This window comes from Protopterus annectens, chromosome 13.part0 (genome assembly GCF_019279795.1).
Source record: "Protopterus annectens isolate FY-2018-M chromosome 13.part0, PAN1.0, whole genome shotgun sequence".
NCBI lineage: Eukaryota > Metazoa > Chordata > Ceratodontiformes > Protopteridae > Protopterus > Protopterus annectens.
In genome coordinates, this window is record NC_056747.1 from 796403269 (window position 1) to 796424157 (window position 20889).

The 20889-nt window shown below is 39.9% G+C and overlaps 1 protein-coding gene across 1 annotated transcript in view; it reads right to left on the reverse strand.

The window, feature by feature from the left end:
• LOC122787678 overlaps nucleotides 1–20889 on the reverse strand; it is a 970705-nt gene that overhangs the window by 676016 nt on the left and 273800 nt on the right. Inside the window, exon 6 of the mRNA XM_044054524.1 lies at nucleotides 16444–16670. Within this exon, the coding sequence (XP_043910459.1) occupies nucleotides 16444–16670 (227 nt within the window). The remainder of the gene's footprint in view (nucleotides 1–16443; nucleotides 16671–20889) is intronic.

The following is a 20889-nucleotide window of genomic DNA, read 5'->3' on the forward strand; positions in this document are numbered from 1 at the left end:
CTGCACTGCATCGAACACAAATGATCAATACTCAATGAACCAAAAAAAAAAAACAGCATTTTAAGCAGGTCAAGCTCCCTGCATTCCCCACACTCCCTGCTAAATACATATACCATCTCCAAGGTCGCAAAACAGTGGGTAAGGGGCAAAATCCCATTCCCCACTGTCTAGCAATCCCCTAGACCAAGCATGCCTCTCTATGTGTGCATGTGAATGTTTATATAAATATTAATCAAATGACTGAATTTCTTGCAGACGTACTTTAATATGTTTGTAATCTAGATCTGATTCATAAGGGGAGTACAGTTTTAGACAAAAAGTGTAAGGAAAATGAAAGACAATGATGCTAAGGATTTTTATGTTTTTATAACAAAAGGAGAACTTACTTTAGAAATATAGCTTTGTGTTGTGCAGTAGTAGTTTACAGACTTCTAGACTATATTGCGTAGGGGAGGAAGGTAGGAGAAAGTGATAAAATCAAATCAGTTTTGTTTTTGGAAAGGAAGCAATACAAAGTGAAATGTGAAAAATGCTTATATTTTGTGATAAAACTGTAACAGTATGTGAGAATATTATGATTCATTACTTTTTTTGTTTTTCTTTGCTGAGTGTTTAGAATGGTAGGTGACAACGTAAAAAACTTAAAATGGAGTATAAATATATGAAAAGTGAAAAAAGAAGCAAACAATAATGTGGAGGAAAAAGTATGCAAGTTATGAGCAGTGGTGGAAGCTGTCATGAATAATATAAGACTGAAAGAGAAATGCCTATTTCAGATTTTAAGTGGCTTGATTATAATACACAATACATGCATGAAGGAAGAAAGGATCATGCCTACTCACTATTACATTAAACAGAACAAATCAGAAACAGTATATGGTTAATATGATGGATTAAATGGGAAAGCATTTGAAATATAAGATGAAATATGTTATGTTCAAAAATATGTACTTTATACATTTTCAAGAAGTAGAAGAGAAAAGCAACATATATATATATATATATATATATATATATATATATATATATATATATATATATGCACAGAGAGAGAGAGAGAGAGAGAGTATATTACTGTTAAAGAATGTAAGAGATGTGTTGAGAAAGTTCAATGTAAATAGCACCCTATCATTGTATGCAACCAGCTTATTGTATGTTTTTTTTATTTTTTATATTTTTCCTAACAGATTTGTTTGTTTTTCAATTGAATTGTACAGGTTATAGGTCACATTAAAGGTGGGAAAAGTTTTGAAATGATTTATTGTGGTCTCATTTTTTTATACCACAAAATGCTTGCATTTTAACAGGGGTGTGTACACTTTTTATATCCACTGTAGCAACCTTGGTCTCTAGCTCTGTTTACAGCATTGGCGAAGGAAAGCAGTGCTGCAGTTGTGCTGTGTCCAGGATGAAAACTAAATTGTGTGTTTGTAAGGAGGTTGCTATGCTGTAAGTAATTCATGAGCTGAAGCTGTATACATTTATTCATAATCTTAGAGATGGGGGAAAGTATGGCTATGGGTTGACAGTTTGTAAGTTCAATGGAGTTGCCTCCTTTGTGAATGGGGATGATATAGTACTTTTTCCAGATGCTAGGTACTATGGCCTCAGATATGGATCAACTGATCAGGATGCTGACTGGGTATGCTATGGAATCAGCAGCTATTTTTAGGTATCCAGGTGGGAGGTTGTCAGCAGAGGTAGAGCAGGGTTTGAGTTTGCACAGTAATCTTTTTATGACACAAGATGGATCGCAAACTGGCTCTCAGACAGATCCCATAAAGTAAGAGTAGCGGGATCTATGTCCGAATCCAGACCAGTAATGAGTGGTGTGCCTCAGGGCTCTGTCCTGGGGCCCCTCCTGTTTGGCATATACTTCTCAGAAGTACAGACAGGCACGGAAGGGCTGTGGCTGACTAAGTTTGTGAACGACTGCAAACTGGGTGCTATAATAGAGTCTCCAGCCGACATGGAGATCCTCCAGAAGGGCCTAAATGAGACTGATGCATGGTGTCAAAGCCATGGTCTCAAGCTAAATGCAAAAAAATGCATAGTAATCCCCTTTGGAAAAAAACGAGTACCTGCAAACTACAACATAGGAGGTAATCCCCTGAAATCTGAAGAAGAAATAAGGGATCTAGGGACCCAGGGGCGGCTCGTGGCATAGGGCTGCCGGACTGCAGCCCCCTCAAAAAGAAAAAAAGAAAGAAAAAGAAATGAAAAATAAAAAAAAATATTATTTTAAAATTCGCGGACTTCGCGCATGCGCATAGACCGAGTCCCGGCTTATCGGTCTATGCGCATGCTCAAGGCAGCCCGGCCGTCCCCATAGGGGGACACAAGGAGCGTCTGTGCACTGACCCGCCAGGATTATGGGACGCGTCCGGACTGCTCCTCTTGCAGCAGGGACTCGGGACAGTGCCGTAGGGATCTCGTCGGCGTCGGGAAGGAGCATGTGGATCTCGCGGGTCTTCAGTATTGCGCGGGAAGGATGTATGTACGGACGTTAACTCTGGATGTATTCAGGTAAGGTGCCTTTCAATTTACAATGTTTATTTTTCTTTTTCTTTGTGTGTATGGTGCTTTACTGGAGTTTAGTTTGTGTATGGTGCTTTACTGGAGTTTAGTTTGTGTATGGTGCTTTACTGGAGTTTAGTATGTGTATGGTGCTTTACTGGAGTTTAGTTTGTGTATGGTGCTTTACTGGAGTTTAGTTTGTGTATGGTGCTTTACTGGAGTTTAGTTTGTGTATGGTGCTTTACTGGAGTTTAGTTTGTGTATGGTGCTTTACTGGAGTTTAGTTTGTGTATGGTGCTTTACTGGAGTTTAGTTTGTGTATGGTGCTTTACTGGAGTTTAGTTTGTGTATGGTGCTTTACTGGAGTTTAGTTTGTGTATGGTGCTTTACTGGAGTTTAGTTTGTGTATGGTGCTTTACTGGAGTTTAGTTTGTGTATGGTGCTTTACTGGAGTTTAGTTTGTGTATGGTGCTTTACTGGAGTTTAGTTTGTGTATGGTGCTTTACTGGAGTTTAGTTTGTGTATGGTGCTTTACTGGAGTTTAGTTTGTGTATGGTGCTTTACTGGAGTTTAGTTTGTGTATGGTGCTTTACTGGAGTTTAGTTTGTGTATGGTGCTTTACTGGAGTTTAGTTTGTGTATGGTGCTTTACTGGAGTTTAGTTTGTGTATGGTGCTTTACTGGAGTTTAGTTTGTGTATGGTGCTTTACTGGAGTTTAGTTTGTGTATGGTGCTTTACTGGAGTTTAGTTTGTGTATGGTGCTTTACTGGAGTTTAGTTTGTGTATGGTGCTTTACTGGAGTTTAGTTTGTGTATGGTGCTTTACTGGAGTTTAGTTTGTGTATGGTGCTTTACTGGAGTTTAGTTTGTGTATGGTGCTTTACTGGAGTTTAGTTTGTGTATGGTGCTTTACTGGAGTTTAGTTTGTGTATGGTGCTTTACTGGAGTTTAGTTTGTGTATGGTGCTTTACTGGAGTTTAGTTTGTGTATGGTGCTTTACTGGAGTTTAGTTTGTGTATGGTGCTTTACTGGAGTTTAGTTTGTGTATGGTGCTTTACTGGAGTTTAGTTTGTGTATGGTGCTTTACTGGAGTTTAGTTTGTGTATGGTGCTTTACTGGAGTTTAGTTTGTGTATGGTGCTTTACTGGAGTTTAGTTTGTGTATGGTGCTTTACTGGAGTGTGTGTGTGTGTGTGTGTGTGTGTGTGTGTGTGTGTGTGTGTGTGTGTGTGTGTGTGTGTGTGTGTGTGTGTGTGTGTGTGTGTGTGTGTGTGTGTGTGTGTGTGTGTGTGTGTGTGTGTGTGTGTGTGTGTGTGTGTGTGTGTGTGTGTGTGTGTGTGTGTGTGTGAAAATGCCCCAGGTGCTTATGGTGGTGTGGTAGGGAATGCCTCAGGCTTGAACCCTGTACCCTGTATGCAGGTGTTAAAGACTTGAGTTCCCTACCCACCACCATTTGTAAAAAAATTTCAGATTTTTACCTCATATTTGATCTGATCTGTTCCTCATAATATCTGTGGTTTGTAAATGTTGCAATGCTTGATATTTGATGGTGTAGTAGTAGCATTGTTGCCTCACAGCTGCAGGTTCTTGGGTTTGATTCTTGGCTGGGGTTCCTTCTTTGTGGGGTCTGTATCTTCTCCCTGTGTTTGTGTGGGTTTGCTTTTGTGCCCTCCCATGTTACAAAGACATGTCTGCATTATTTCTTCCTGGGCCTCCGCTGAAAATTTGTTTATTTGTTCCAAGTCAGACTGTCCTGATTAAAAATGTTAAATAAAATTGATAGGCATTTGAATTTCAGACTTAAGGGTTTCTGAATGTTTAATTCCTGCGTATTTGATGGTGCAGTGGTAGTATTGTTGCCTCACAGCTATAGGTTTTCTGGTTTGATTCTTGGTTGGGGTGGCTTCTGTGTGGAGTCTGCATCTCCTGCCTGTGTTTGTGTGGATTTGCTCTGGTGCCCTGCCATTTTACAAAGATGTGTCTGCAGTTTTAATCCCTCGTCTCTGCTGAAAATTGTTTTTGTTCTGTCCGCAGTAAATTTGACAGGCATTTGAATTTCAGACTTCAGGTTTCTGAATGTTTAATTCCTTGCAGATTTGATGGTGCAGTGGTAGTATTGTTGCCTCACAGCTATAGGTTTTCTGGTTTGATTCTTGGTTGGGGTGGCTTCTGTGTGGAGTCTGCATCTCCTGCCTGTGTTTGTGTGGATTTGCTCTGGTGCCCTGCCATTTTACAAAGATGTGTCTGCAGTTTTAATCCCTGCGTCTCTGCTGAAAATTGTTTTGTTCTGTCCGCAGTAAATTTGACAGGCATTTGAATTTCAGACTTCAGGTTTCTGAATGTTTAATTCCTTGCAGATTTGATGGTGCAGTGGTAGTATTGTTGCCTCACAGCTATAGGTTTTCTGGTTTGATTCTTGGTTGGGGTGGCTTCTGTGTGGAGTCTACATCTCCTGCCTGTGTTTGTGTGGATTTGCTCTGGTGCCCTGCCATTTTACAAAGATGTGTCTGCAGTTTTAATCCCTGCGTCTCTGCTGAAAATTGTTTTTGTTCTGTCCGCAGTAAATTTGACAGGCATTTGAATTTCAGACTTCAGGTTTCTGAATGTTTAATTCCTTGCAGATTTGATGGTGCGGTGGTAGTATTGTTGCCTCACAGCTATAGGTTTTCTGGTTTGATTCTTGGTTGGGGTGGCTTCTGTTTGGAGTCTACATCTCCTGCCTGTGTTTGTGTGGATTTGCTCTGGTGCCCTGCCATTTTACAAAGATGTGTCTGCAGTTTTAATCCCTCGTCTCTGCTGAAAATTGTTTTGTTCTGTCCAGTAAATTTGACAGGCATTTGAATTTCAGACTTCAGGTTTCTGAATGTTTAATTCCTTGCAGATTTGATGGTGCAGTGGTAGTATTGTTGCCTCACAGCTATAGGTTTTCAGGTTTGATTCTTGGTTGGGGTGGCTTCTGTGTGGAGTCTGCATCTCCTGCCTGTGTTTGTGTGGATTTGCTCTGGTGCCCTGCCATTTTACAAAGATGTGTCTGCAGTTTTAATCCCTGCGTCTCTGCTGAAAATTGTTTTGTTCTGTCCGCAGTAAATTTGACAGGCATTTGAATTTCAGACTTCAGGTTTCTGAATGTTTAATTCCTTGCAGATTTGATGGTGCGGTGGTAGTATTGTTGCCTCACAGCTATAGGTTTTCTGGTTTGATTCTTGGTTGGGGTGGCTTCTGTTTGGAGTCTACATCTCCTGCCTGTGTTTGTGTGGATTTGCTCTGGTGCCCTGCCATTTTACAAAGATGTGTCTGCAGTTTTAATCCCTGCGTCTCTGCTGAAAATTGTTTTTGTTCTGTCCGCAGTAAAATTGACAGGCATTTGAATTTCAGACTTCAGGTTTCTGAATGTTTAATTCCTTGTATAATTGATGGTGCAGTGATAGTATTGTTACCTCACAACTATAGGTTTTCTGGTTTGATTCTTGGTTGGGGTGGCTTCTGTCTGCATCTCCTCCCTGTATTTGTGTGGATTTGCTCTGGTGCCCTGCCATTTTGCAAAGACGTGTCTGCAGTATTAATCCCTGCATCTCTGCTGAAAATTGTTTTGTTCTGTCCGCAGTAAAATTGACAGGCATTTGAATTTCAGACTTCAGGTTTCTGAATGTTTGATTCCTTGCAGATTTGATGGTGCAGTGGTAGTATTGTTGCCTCACAGCTATAGGTTTTCTGGTTTGATTCTTGGTTGGGGTGGCTTCTGTGTGGAGTCTGCATCTCCTCCATGTGTTTGTGTGGATTTGCTCTGGTGCCCTGCCATTTTACAAAGACGTGTCTGCAGTTTTAATCCCTGCTGAAAATTGGTTTTGTTCTGTCCGCAGTAAAATTGACAGGCATTTGAATTTCAGACTTCAGGTTTCTGAATGTTTAATTCCTTGCATAATTGATGGTGCGGTGGTAGTATTGTTGCCTCACAGCTATAGGTTTTCTGGTTTGATTCTTGGTTGGGGTGGCTTCTGTTTGGAGTCTGCATCTCCTGCCTGTGTTTGTGTGGATTTGCTCTGATGCCCTGCCATTTTACAAAGACGTGTCTGCAGTATTAATCCCTGTGTCTCTGCTGAAAATTGTTTTGTTCTGTCCGCAGTAGAATTGACCGGCATTTGAATTTCAAACTTCATGTTCTTCAGAATACATAGTAGCACAACCTTTTTTCTAGCAATTTTCTAAGTTTATAAGATGAATATTTTAAATTTGTCCCTATTTTTGGGACTGTATTCCCCATTATTGGCTTCGTCCAGGTTTTGTGCTAAGGTTGACAGCTATGGCAAGAACTGAATTCACTGAATATGGACTGTAGAATTGTGCATATTTACTGATAAAGGTGCACTGTAGAATTGTGCATATTTACTGATAATGGTGGACTGTAGAATTGTGCATATTTACTAATAATGGTGGACTGTGGAATTGTGCATATTTACTAATAATGGTGGACTGTAGAATTGTGTATATTTACTAATAATGGTGGACTGTGGAAGTCTGAGTAGACTTTTTATGATAAATGTTCTCAACTGGGCAGTTTTGCCATTATGGGTGCATATGTTTTGTTTCATTGCTTACTGGAAAAATGTTCAAAACAAATTTAAAACACCCTCTAACAAGTGTACTGTATTGTACAAGGAATATAATTTTTAGTACAATGAGGAAGGTGTATCAAAGAGCACATGTATGTTTCATATGCAAGGGGCCTATGATTCGAAAACAGCCCAAAATTAATCTTTATCTGCCACTGGCAAAATGTATTTTCTTTGAATGTGGGTTTCAATGCTGTTTCAATGAATGTGAGTTTCAAGGGCAGAGAAGTTTTAATGCTAAGTTTTCATTGTGAGACTGCATTGCTTTGTTTAACAGATTACTTAATGTTTGTGCTGTAAAATACAAAATAAAACTTTCAAATGAAGTCCAATCATTGAAGTAAAGCAGTATGCACATTAGTGTTTATGGTAAATGGAGTGAAATAGCCAAGTAATGGTTAATTGGAATGGCTGCAGAGGCTCCAGTTCAACCATTATTTTGTCAGGGGAAGGGCAGCAAACTCAGACAGGCCCAGCTGAACTATACCTCCCAACTGTCCAGATTTTCAAAGAATGAATAGATTTTTGCTTCTTATTTTTGGTTTGTTGTTCATAAAATTTGTAGTTTTAATTCCTAAATGATTTGCCAGAAGTCACTAAATAATAAGTTTCAGACTTCATAACCTTCATAAAATGCATGTTAAAGTAAGAGCCGTTCTATCAACTGTCTCAATTTATACAAGAGCAATTTTTAGTACTGTTTATATGTGCCCCCAATATATTTGGCCTTGTTCAGATTTACTGCATTAACAGGTTGAGAGGTACATGCAAATAAATTGCTTTATAGAATTAGGCATAGCCAACCTCTCAACTGTCCCCAATTTTTGGCTCAAAATGTTGCTCTTCCCCTAATAATCCCTCCATAAAATAGCAATTTTGGAAGAAAACATGGAGGGTTTACAATTAAGAAATAACTGTAATAATCAAAGTTATAGATTACTTGAAATGCATGTAGATTCTTTTATTTTGTCAGCTGCTCAAGGTAGCAGTACTAATATTAAAGTGTCCCTTCTTTGACAGGTAGAAGCTGTATTGTGTGTCTATTTTATATTTTTGCATCACATTTTTGGTCCATTTTCATAAAATTGTGTTTTGGCAAATTAGTGACAAATCACTAAAGACTGAAGTTAGAAAATGACAGACATTTGAGTTTCAGATTTTATACCCTTCAGAAAATTCATACTAATGCAAGACCTATTCTATTATCTTTCTAAGTTTATTAGAGCAATATTTAAAAATTGTCCTTCTTGTTGTGCCTTTGTCCCACTTCTGTGTATGGCTTTGTCCAGATTTCTTGCTCTTGAAGTGAAGTTGAGAGGTATGACAAATGTGTCAGGGCCATCACAGTCAGCCAGAGAGATTTCAAATTGTGACATGCTTGTTGCACCCCACTCCCCATGTAGTGACTCTGGATGTGTCCAAGCAAGGCAAGGAGTAGTTGTATCTACCTTGGATGGGAGGACACACTGCATAAGTACTACAGTGGCTTTTCATCTGTCCTTGATTTTGCAGAATGGTCTGGTTTCTGTCATATTTTTGTACTGTTGATTTATGCTTATTACTCAAAGTGCCTGTTGCTCTGTGTTTAAGTAGCAATGCTTTAATGACCATAAGGTAAGCTTGTCTGACATCGTAAGATGCAAGTAAGCTTTAATAAGCATACTGTTAAAGAATTGCCAACATTGAAAGCCTTTCTGTTGTTGCCATGCAGAGAATACTTGACTAGATAATGTATAAGCCTTGGGTATTAAAGGACAGGATTCCATTATTTTAAAAGCTCATTACACTTGTTGGAGACTTCCAGTCATCTCTACAGGCTTTACCCGTAAACTAAACAGAATGCCAATCATGTGTGGTCCATAACCTGTACAGTAATCCTTTAAGCAATGTATCTTGAGCTTGTTTCTTGTTTGCTTTTCATTTTTACTTTTATCATGTTTTCCCCATGAAGCGTTGTCAGGCAGCAGGTCTTTTTTGGATAAGAAACATTTTTACAAGTGGGGGCATCACATAGATTTCTACTTTCAGCATGTTGCTTGGTACTTTAATAAAGCTGAATATATTATAATTAGAACTGCAGTGCAAGGAGAAGTAGTTTGAGTTGAGTGCTTCTGGTTTTTCTTATACTTGATTTTGACTGGCATTCCAGTAATGTATTTAAAAAGTAATTTATTTTTCATGCCTCACAACCTTTTGTTTCCATCTAGATATTAAGTAAGCTGTCATGCAGCCAATGCATTGAAATATTTTTATTCTTCTACACTTATTTTTGTCTTGATTGGACTTTCATAATGATGGTTTGCCACCCAGGGCAGCGTATTTAATTAAAGTTAGTTTTTTTGTGGTTTTGTGCATAGCTCCTCCCCTTTATGGTTGACCACACCCCTTCCCTTTGACCCCGCCCATTCAGCGTCTCCTGCAGCCCCCCTGTGATTTGAAGTCACCAGCCGCCACTGTAGGGACCCAAGTAGATAGTCAGCTTTCCTTTGATAACCATGTTGCCAAAGTGGTTAGAAAATCCTTCTATGTGACCCATCTGATCAAGAAAGGGTTTGCATCAAGATCTAAGGATGTAATGGTGCCCTCTACTCTTCCCTCATCAGACCCATTATTGAGTACAATGCACCAATTGGAATGTACCTGGCTAGACATTGCCAGCAGCTGGAGAGACCACAAAGGTACCTAACCAAGAGGATTACTGGCCACAAATAGTTGCCCTATGCAGTATGATTGAAAAAGCTAAGACTTTTCTCTGTTGCATACCGCTTTCTCAGAGGCGATCTCTGTCTAATGTACAGAGCCATGTCCAACCCAGAATTGTTGAACATGCTCCATCTTAGCAAAACCAAATCTACTGGAGCTACACGCTCTAGGGATATAAACCTCAACACAACAATGAATAGAACATGCTGAAGGGATAGATTCCCTTCGCAGAGACTTCCCTTACTATGGAACAGGGTCCCGATCTACATAAGACAGAGCCCCTCACTATCACTCTTCAAGAGGAACCTTGATGAGTGGATGGTAACAGAAAGTTCACACCGGGGATCACACCAACAGCACTACTAGTTAGGGGCCAAGGGTACTAGCTGCTAGTACAAGGTTCTACGGAACTACTAAAGGGGCGGTGAATACCGCACAACGTGGCTGGGCTAATATATGCCTTCAGGCAGATAGCCCAGTACCAACCTATGAACCTATTAACCTATGAGTCTTAAAGGTATTGGTTGAAGAGTGAAAGTGGGATGATTCTCAGAAGGTTGATCAGTACTATGGAGGTAAGAAGGGTCTACATCAGGTGAAAGGGGGGTATTTAGGTTAGATGTAGAGGAAGAGTGATGAGTATTGGATGTTTTAGTGATAAGATCAGTTATTGATTTTATGAAGTGGATGGTAAACTTGTTGGCAATTTGATGGGGGGGTATTTGGTGCAGCGTTGGATTTCTTTTTTGTTCCAGAGTGGAGTAGAGCTTGATAGTGGCCCAGAACATTTTTGTATTACTTTCATACTTCTGCTGTAGCTGACTATAGCATAGCTGCTTGTCTTTGGTAACTAGTTTTTTAGCTTGGTCTCGTAATTGCTTAAAAGTAGTTAGGTCTTGTTCTTTCTTACTTCGTTTCCACAGAGCCCAGGCTACATCCCTTTTTTTATTAGGTTTTTGCATTCCTTTGTTAGCCAGGGCATGGAATTGTTTTTGATTCTTTTTGTTTGAATTGGAGCAAGGGTATCTAGAAATTTTAGGAAGCAGTTATTGAAGTAGTGTACTGCCTCATCTAGTAGCAGTACCTTTAGAGGGGATCAGTTTATTTTGCATAGTAGGTCACTGAACCTGTCATTAGAGAATTTAGAGAGATTAAGGGCCAGTTTTAGGGTCTGAGTTTTTGGGCACGGGTATGTTTACTCGAATGGCAAAAGCAGGTAGGTGGTCACTAAGGGTGTTTGGGTGTGTGCCAGTGTTGGTAAAGTAGGAAGGGTATGAAACCAAGGCCCAGTCTAAGTTGCAGTATTTGTTGTATCTAGTGGGGTCGGAGATTAGTTGAGAAAAGCCATGTAGGTTGATGTTGTTAGTGGGTAGTTGAAATGGGATAGTTTGCCAGTCTATGTTGGTGTGTCCTAAAATGATTGTTCCATGTTGAAATGCTTCAGTGGTCCAAGAGAGTATGTCTACTAGAGTAGAGATGTTGTTACCTGGGGAGATGTAAAGAACAATTATGCAGATTATCTTTGAATCATTAAGGTTTAGAAAAGATATCAGGGGTTCTGCTGTGGAAAACATAGGGGTATAATTTGTGAATGATGTGATATTAAGGTTGTCAGAGTACAGTAATGCTAGGCCTCCACCTTTCCTTAGGGTTCTATCTGACATGAGCAAGTTGTAGTTGTGAGGTAGGAACTCAAAGTCTGGTATGTTAGGCTTTAGCTAGGTTTCAGTGAGGGTTAGTATGTTGGGCTTGTACTGATCTATTCAGGCATGCAGGGGGGATATTTTGTTACCTATGCTTCTGATGTTGAGGGTCATACAGTTTAATTTCTTATGGGTAGATTTGTAGAGGTGATTAGCGATGGGGCCACACTGAGATAGTAGAGAGATAAGATAGAAGTATATTTTGTTCAGTTTTTTTGGAGGGGGTGGCTGTAAGAGGTATGAGATTGAGTTTATTATGTGTGGAATCCATTAGTTTAGGGACTAAGTAATATGGCAAGCTCTAAGGAAACAGGTGGGGGGGTATTCTGGAAGTGTGTGCGTTGTGTGTGGTGTGTTTGGTTGTTGGAGGTATGTGTGACTGTGGGGCTAGTTATTTTTGAGGTAAGGAAAGAAAGTGTTGTTATGTTTGTAAGTGTTAGTAATATGGAGGCCATTGTGATTAACAGTGCTATTGTGGGGTGGTGGTACACGTTTGGGAGAAAGTATAGCATGAGCTGCTTACAGTGTGGTAGTAAGGCTTCTTATACTAATTATATTGTGTACAGATACAGTGAAATAACTAACGTGTACAACATTTAGTACAGAACTGTGCCACATGCAATTCATATCCTAATGATTCACAGGAAGAAACTACAGAAGACCCAGTACCAGGTCATCTACGGAAAAGAGCAGGCACAAATTTATTCCACTTCAAATGAGTCATATATACCTCACATGTGTAAATAACTGTTCCAAGCTCCCAGAAATAAGACAGTTAGGCAAGTACAAGTGTGATTAGCACATTAAAGTCTATATTTTCAAGTAAGGAGTAAATGACAATGTCCTACTGGACAAGGGTTGGTAAAACAAAAGTTGGGAATTCAGAAGATTTATGCAGTTGCATTATGTCCTTTTAACTGTGGTGACTATGGACAAGTGGAGAGAAAACTGTCTCATGAATAAAAAGGAGATGTAGCAAAAGCTAAGACAAGTGGTACATTACAATTCCGGAAATAATACACTCCACTCCAGGTACTTCGTCTTTCACTAGCATAATGGTCAAATAGCAGAAGGATGAAGAGAAGAAAATTACCTACTGCATCAACAATATTGATCCTAAAAATCAATACAAAATGCTTGCAAGAAATCAGGAGATACAGTGTGACAAAAACTGTAGAAGACTACCAAATTTGCAAGTTAAATGGAAGACAATAAAAGTCATAAGAATTTGCAAACGGAAGCTTAAGTTATTGGGTTAAGCAGGTGAACCAAGGTCTTCATGTTGTTTGTGGGGAAGAAAGCAAGCTCTCAACATAAAGCAGTAAATATATTAAAAATCACATACTGAATGCTGATCTTGAGTTCCCAGACACCTGGGAGAAACCACAAAGCAGCCTGAAGTCAGTAAAATTAACCTAAACTGCACCATATCACATGAAACATCTCCTAATTCTCTTCCCCACAAGTCAATCCCACCTGAAGGTCTCCTATATATCAATCACACCTGTATTCCTGTTCACCACCAGGAAGTTTGGGCCCAGATCACTGACCAACTTGCCTACTCCGGAAAGTAACAAATCTGTGCCTATATGTTTAATGCAGTCACAGGGAACAATTTTCCATAAGCTGACACCACACAGACATTGGCACCAATGCTTACAGGGCGAGAAGTAAAAGAGTAACTGGTTAGTGAAAATGTGGCATAATAGACATACTTTGGTCATAACATGCAAGACAAAACTATGTAAATCTCTTACAAATATGATCTTAAAAATTAATTAAACTATGCCAAGTACAGTCTGCTGCAATGTACCTATTTCAGTACTTGTGATCCTGGGGCTGCTGATCACTGTGTGTATAGTTTCCTGTTCTAAATTTTCTAAATGATAAAGAAATTTGACATTTGGAAAACTAATTGCAAAAAAACATTTAAATATATGTGAAGAAACAGAAGCATTGAACAGTACATTCAAGGTTTCTAACATCCCTCTGCTTGCCAATTATCAGCCCTCTCCTGACCAATCAACCTGTTTGTTTCTCATCACCAAGGTGAGAGCCAGCCAGGAGAGACCATCATTCAGACAGCTATCATGGGATGGTTTGGCTTTTTTTTTTTGATTGGCTGACCCTAACTGCCAGCATGCATTTGGCCAAGCTTCATAAGAAGTTAATCAAATGGGTATGGAACCCATTTCCATCATTTCCACAGGGGACGCACCCCCCCCCCCCAAAAAAAAAGCATGAGTAGTAGTTTCCCTCAGTCTCACCAGAGGAAATTATACTGATTCATGCACCCCAAGAGTGTGCAACACTTCCCTAACTCCAGAGAGGCAAGTGGGCCAGGCAAGTGTGCCATGCACATGATTCTTCCCCTTCCCTGCCTGGCTGCTCTAGTGCCATGGCAATTAACTGAATTGCAGTCACTTGGATCACAGTAAATGTTTGTGCCACGGAGCCACTCAAATATGGAAATTCACATACTGAATACTTCAGTAGCAAAAAACATTTGTGTGTAATGAGTAGCTCCATAAATAAATTACCAAAGTCCCAGTTACCCACAGTTACTTTCTAACAACCTTACCCACCCATGTCCAGCTGAGAAGAAAGAAGAGAATGAGGAGCAGAGCAGGAGAGCTGTGAGAAACACTTTGACAGAAGAAAAAAATATCATACGAGGGAATCATTCTCTCTAAATTTCCTGTTTCTGGGAGGCTTTAATTTGTGTGGATTAATATGGTATTAGCAAAGTTTATAGGTTCATAGATTCATAGGTGTGTACTAGGCCAAAGGCCCTGGAGCCTTTACAAGCCTAGCAACAGAAGTGCCCTGGAATCATGCCGCCGTTACTTCCCAGTGCCTCTATCAAGTAGAGCCACTGGAGTGATCCCCCGGGGTGAACTTTCTATTTCCCATCCCCTCCATCAAGATTTCTCTTGAAAAGGGCCAATGAGGTGCTCTGCTTGACATGTATGGGAAGTCTGTTCCAGAGCATTGGCAGTCTCTGGGTTATGAACCTGTTCCTCCAGCATGTTCTGTTGATTGTTTTAATGAGGTTGTGGTCCCTGGAGCATGTGGTGCGGAGGGATTGGGATTTCATTAGGTGTAACATTTCTAACAGGGCTGGGTAAGACATGGCTTTGTAAGTCAAACAGAGATCGCCTCTTAATAGACGATATGAGACAGAGAAAAGCTGGGTTTTTTTTTAGTCTGTCCATCTAGGGCATGTGTTTAAAGCCTAGGATCCTCTTTGTGAGGTACTTTTGTGGCCTTCCCAGCTGTTGCAGGTGTTTAGTGAGGTACATGCCAAATGGGGCATTATACTCAATGACTGGTCTAATGAGAGAAGAGTACAGAGAGATGATGACCTCTTTCTTCCTGGATGCAAAACCCTTGGTAATGAGATGTGCCACATAGAAGGACTTTCTGACCACATTGGCAATGTGGTGGTCGAAGGAGAGGTTGCTGTCAACCTGTGTCCCCAGATCTGTTATACCACTTTCAATGTTCGGTATATTATCATATTTATCATATACTTTGTTACAAACTGAGGTGACGTATATTTACTCAGCAATGATTTGTGACCTAGGACTACTCCTTGCAATTTGACAATGTAAGAACAATAAGATGGATGTAATATCCTAGAGGTTTTGAATGAATGTAGATTTTTAATGCTTAAACAACACAAGTTTAAATGTATTGGTGTTTAGTTTCAAGCCTCTGCAGTACAGTCATTCTACATTGACACACAGTATGTCTGTAGTTACACTAGCATAGGTTTATCAGATATGATATGGTAAATACAGTGTTTTCTGTGTATCTCATTACCACATTACATAGTACTTCCACATTCCCTCAACGGAGAATACACTGAAACTGGACCAAGGCAGATCCTTCACAGTGGTTCCAGGCTTAAATAATACATTCTACAGCTTTACATTTTTTACCAGACTTTTGGTGATCAATATAAGGATTGCTAAAAACATTTGTTCAGCTAATGTTTGGATAAGAAGGTTATGCCGTACTGTGTCAGATGCTTTTCAGTGGTCATATGCCCTATATATATAAGCAGGTATGAACATCATTGGTGACTTTTACTGAGGCAAGATTGACTCCATGGCCAGATCAGAATCTGCACTCTTTACTAGATATTACAAAGCAGAGGAGTATGTATTTAGAAAGCTGTATGTGCATTACGGTAGTTTAGCTAGGACACTAAGATACTGCACTGCAATTCTTAACTTTGACAGTAATGTTGTTTTCGTGTATGCCTGCAGTGATGATGACGTTCTACACTGCAAGAAATTTGTCTTCAATAAAGCTTCAATTTACAAAATATTGAACTGACTTTATAATACAGTCAGCAACAGCATGAATAAACTTTGTAGGTAGACCAGTTAAATAAAGAAGGAAACCCCCTTTTACCTTTGCATAATTTATTTACCTGACCTTGAAAGAGAATTAATAATAAAAATGGCCGTACAGATACTCAAATGAATACTGCATGTGGTAGGCACTTCTTATGCTTTTACCATCTGTCCATCTTTTCATGGGACATCCTGATTTGTCAGTCTGTGTCCTGGAAAGAACTGAAACATGACAAATGTCCTAAAAGAAATGAAAAATAGTTTCTTTCTTCTACATATATCAGAAAATTAAGGTACTCATCTCAGATATCTTAATATTACATAACACAGAAGAAACAACTTACATTTTGTAATACAGTGAAAATAAGTATTGCTATATGTTGAGGGCTATCCTGTAAAATCATAAGTTTTTGAAAAAAAAAAAAAAGTTCTACTCTGGACGCATGAAAAGGTGACATTTCTCATTGCCCACTCTGTTGTCATCTGCCTTGCTTTACTGGTCTTCAAGAAAAGGATATGGCTACATTTTAATATTTATACAAACTCACCCGACTGGTAGCAGTCCTCATGTAGTGCGGTCTAGATTCCATTAGGGTTATGTATTCTTCAACTAACGTTACACTTAACGAGTCCAATGAAGAACTTTGAGTAGAATTTTCTACAGCATTCTGCAGGAGGGGAATCACCAGCAAGTAGTCTGAGTCTTGAAGGCTGATTTTCATATTTTGATATTTATGATAGTATGACATGACAGTAGACATTGCCAGCTCTGCCCCTATAGTTAGAAAAGAGGGTCTCAGCGAAGTGTTGTTAAACTCTGCCTAAAGTAAAATATCAATTGCATGCTGTAATTATTATGCAAGATTTCCATTTCAGCTTTTTCCACTGAGCTTCCTTGTATCCTTTTCTGAAACTGTTTTACCCATTAAGTCATTAACTAACTCCATATCAGGTATTCAAACAAATATATAAACAAAGAGATGCATTTAGCATTTCTCATTCTCCTAAACAAGTTTATTTCTCATTAAACTAATTTGTTTGAGCTGTGGGATTGTTCCACATAGGCTATCGAGTGTTCTCACTCTTATTCTGATCTTGTTTTATTCTAATTGAATCTTAGTTTAGTGCGAAATGTCTGTTGCAGTAAACCTTTCAAACTTCTTTTATCACTTCTGTTAGACAAAATCCTTGTGGTTACATTTCAGTTGTAATGCAGATCTAGCAGGGGTGCTATGTAGGTCATAGCCTAGAAAAGATGAATACAAAAGGATAAGGTGGCACTAAGTATACTTCTCTCTTTTACAACCACAGTGGCTATTGTCTTCCAAATGAATCAGAAAAGAATGTCTTCTGACCATTTTGCGTCCCTCATATGCTAACTTCCAAACAAACAAATAAAGCAGGCAATCAAGCAAATAGAAATTTGCAATAGGTAGTTAACAAATTAGAAAACAGCTTCTGACTATGTTAAACTTCTGGAATTCTGAAAATCGACAGGTTAACATAATTTGGAGCAGTGCAGCAAGGCAAAAGACATCCAACATCAATTTGACAAGAAGCATGACTGAATCCTTTCTCAAAGCTCATCATTTGTTTATTTTTTAACATTTCTATTTAGACTTTATAAGAATATTGTTAGAATGGGGAATGGAACATGGACAGAACATGAAAAGAGGGAGAAAACATGTCAGAACTTTACTGGAATGGCTCACCCAGATTCTGCTACAGTTTGCTGTGAGGGAAAGGTTAGTTTGCTTTTTATTTGTTGTGTTTTGTATTACTTTATTGCCTTTTTCTATTTTGTATACTGTGATTTGTTTTCTTTACACTGTGTTTTACTTGTATTCTGTTTTTAACTGCATACTCAAAATTGAAGAGACCACAGCTCTGTCTCTTATGAGTCAGACAGACATTTTCCCATCCTACCACCTAGTTACTGTTGTGTTCTTAAACACCACTGTCTTTCTAGTTGCCTGCCCCTTATGTTAATTTGACCATATATCTCATTTCCTCAATGCTTTTACTGGCTGGTGTGAGTAAGCACACAATTATCATTTTGTGAAAACATCCCCCTTCAGCTATTTAAATTTATTGGCCATCCTACTGTATTCCATAGTACCAGAATACAAAAGTGACCACCCCCTTTCAATCTATCTTGCTGTTTTAAAAATAGTGACTCTCCACTAAAACTTAACTTTTAGACAGGTAAAACTTGTTACCTACTTTCACATCTAACTCCTGTAGTGCACACTGCAGTGTTTAGGATCAACCATTTTTTTCATCCTACCTTTAAGCATCTATTGCAAGACCACCAGTTACTGTAGCACCCATATTCTGCCTCTCAGGAGTCATCTTGGGATTAGTGCTTCTGTTTTCTCCTGGCAAGAGAAGGAGTGCAGTTACATTATTTCCTGGAGACTGCTGATCACCACAAAGCTTAATAACTGCTTTATAGGTGACAGCTTAGAATCTGTGCTTATATCCTGATCCTGTTGAGAGTAGGAGCAGAGTGCATTGATTCCTGACTCTTTCTGGTTGGAGAGTGAGTGTCTGTGCTTAACATACCTGATTGGTCTGGTTGCTATTCAAGGCATCTACCATAAAAAGGCTACAAGCCTGCAGACCCTTGCATCATCTGGGACAAGACTGTGGATCACCAAACAGGCTGTGACCTGCTTCTCTTCTTGGGATTGGTGCTAAAACTAGCTAGTTTTAGCTAGAACTAGCCAGCTTTTTAGTTTCAGCACTAAAAACTGTTTTAATGTGCTCAGCACTTGCTCAGAACTTGTAAGCACTAAATAAACTACAAATTAAAATAGCACTTGACTTTCCTCACTTGTCAAGGGAGAAACAGTTCTTAGTACTTAAATTAATAAGCACCTATCCAGGCATGCCCATGGGTCAGCTCCCGGTGTTTTCTCCTGTCCACCTGATGAATCTGGACATCTTGGGGCAATGTAGCAATTGCCTCATGTACACTGACAACCCTCTCCTCCTACCACTCAACACTACAACCTGTGAGAGATGCACTTATATAGCCAAACTGGAAGCCAAGTTCTCTCCAGCCAAGACTGGACTAGACAGTCAAGAGGAGAAATTAAAACCTACACCACACCACACTCAACACATAGTCCTTCAAAACCCACACTACCAAAACCCACACATAGAAAGACAAAGCACACACCCACATTCACAGAGGCTCTCAATAAAAATCTGCTCAAGCAACAGAGACCTCCGAAGCTGAAATGCAGCCAACCACCACCCCCAACACTACCCAAATAACACATAGGCCACAAAATCAGTGTGCCACTCAACCTCAGCCCAAAAGGCAAAGCAACATACCCAACACACTAGTCATATGCGACTCTATAGTTAGGCACACTGATGTCCCACTCACCAGGCTAAACAAGGAGAAAGTTACTGTCAGCTGCCAGTCGGCTGCCCGGATGCACCACATAACACATGCACTCAGGTCACTCCACAACAAGTACAAATATGACTCTGTCATTGTCCATGTTGGTGTGAATGCCCTGAGACATACCTCCCTGGACTACATGAAAAGAGACATGGAGGAGCTCTTGGATCTTGTAGCCCAGGCAGGTATGACCCTAACCCTGAGTAGCATCCTGCCATCACCCAGAATGTTACCACAGTACAAGGACAAAATGACTGACTTCAACAATTGGCTAAGCTTCTGGTGTCATTCTAAGGGAATCCAGTATCTTTCTGCCTGGGACGACATGGTTGACAGACCATGATGCTTTACCAGAGATGGCCTGCACCTGACACCCTTGGGATTCCAGATACTGACCAAGACTCTTGCCACCCCTATAGTGCCTTTTTTAGGCAAAGTTCAAATGCTAAATTCTCCACCGTAACAGGTAAAAGCAAGCAAACTTTGAGGGTAATGCTATTCAATGCTAGAAGTCTAAACCTCAAAATGTACTCACTCGAGGCACTCCTTAAAATGGTGAACATAGACATCTGTGCAGAACAGAGACCTGGTTCAAGGCTCCAGAGAGCACCCCTGCATTACCAGGCTGTAATTCATACCACACCTTTCGGCCACCTAACCTGGACCGAAACACTAAAGGGGGAGGCATGTCCATATTCATTAAGGATATCCACACCTCCAGCTAGTTGCTCAACATAATGCATCCAAAATTATCCAAGTGCAACTAACACTGGGCAAGACTGCAGTCCAGGTTGTAGCTTGTTACAGATTCCCCCACCATGCCCCAGGATTACCAATCTTCATTTCTTAAGATACTGGAAAATATTAAGGTGCAACCCAATACTTTAATTATGGGTGATTTCAACTACCCACCATCAAGTGGGAAAACTACTCATGTACCAACTCATTCGCTCAACATTTTCTGGAATTCATAAATTCCAATGCCTTGGATCAGTTTGTCTACACTCCCAACCGGGGGCAGCAATATCCTAGACCTGGTCAATACCAATATGGGTAACTGGTGTTTCATGCCAGAGGTCAGCTCCTTGCTGGTCAGATCCAACCACAAACTAATCACCCTAGACATCCATATCCCACCCCCACCCCCCACCCCCATTAAGGAAACCACCATCAAAAACTACTCCAAAGCCAACTTCATGCTTCTTAGGACAGAAGTGGCAAACTTCACGACACCCATGCAGATGGAAAATAGAGGTACGACTGCTGAATCTTACACAAATGCACTGTATAAGCACATACACGAGTGCATGGATCATGCCATCCCCAACAAAACCAAGACACTACCCTCCAAAAAAAGGAAGCCAATCTGGTGGTCCCCTGCCATAAACAAACTCTACAACAGAAGGAAGAAGCTGTTGCAAAAAAGAGTAAAATCCCAAGATTGGAGGAACTCCCTGGTCAGCCTCAGCAAGAAGCTGACATCCCTCATAAAATCCTCCAAAGCCAGTTATGAAAATAAAATCACCACTGATTCCAAAGACAGCCACAAAGCATTCTACAGCTATGTCAAGAATCTCAA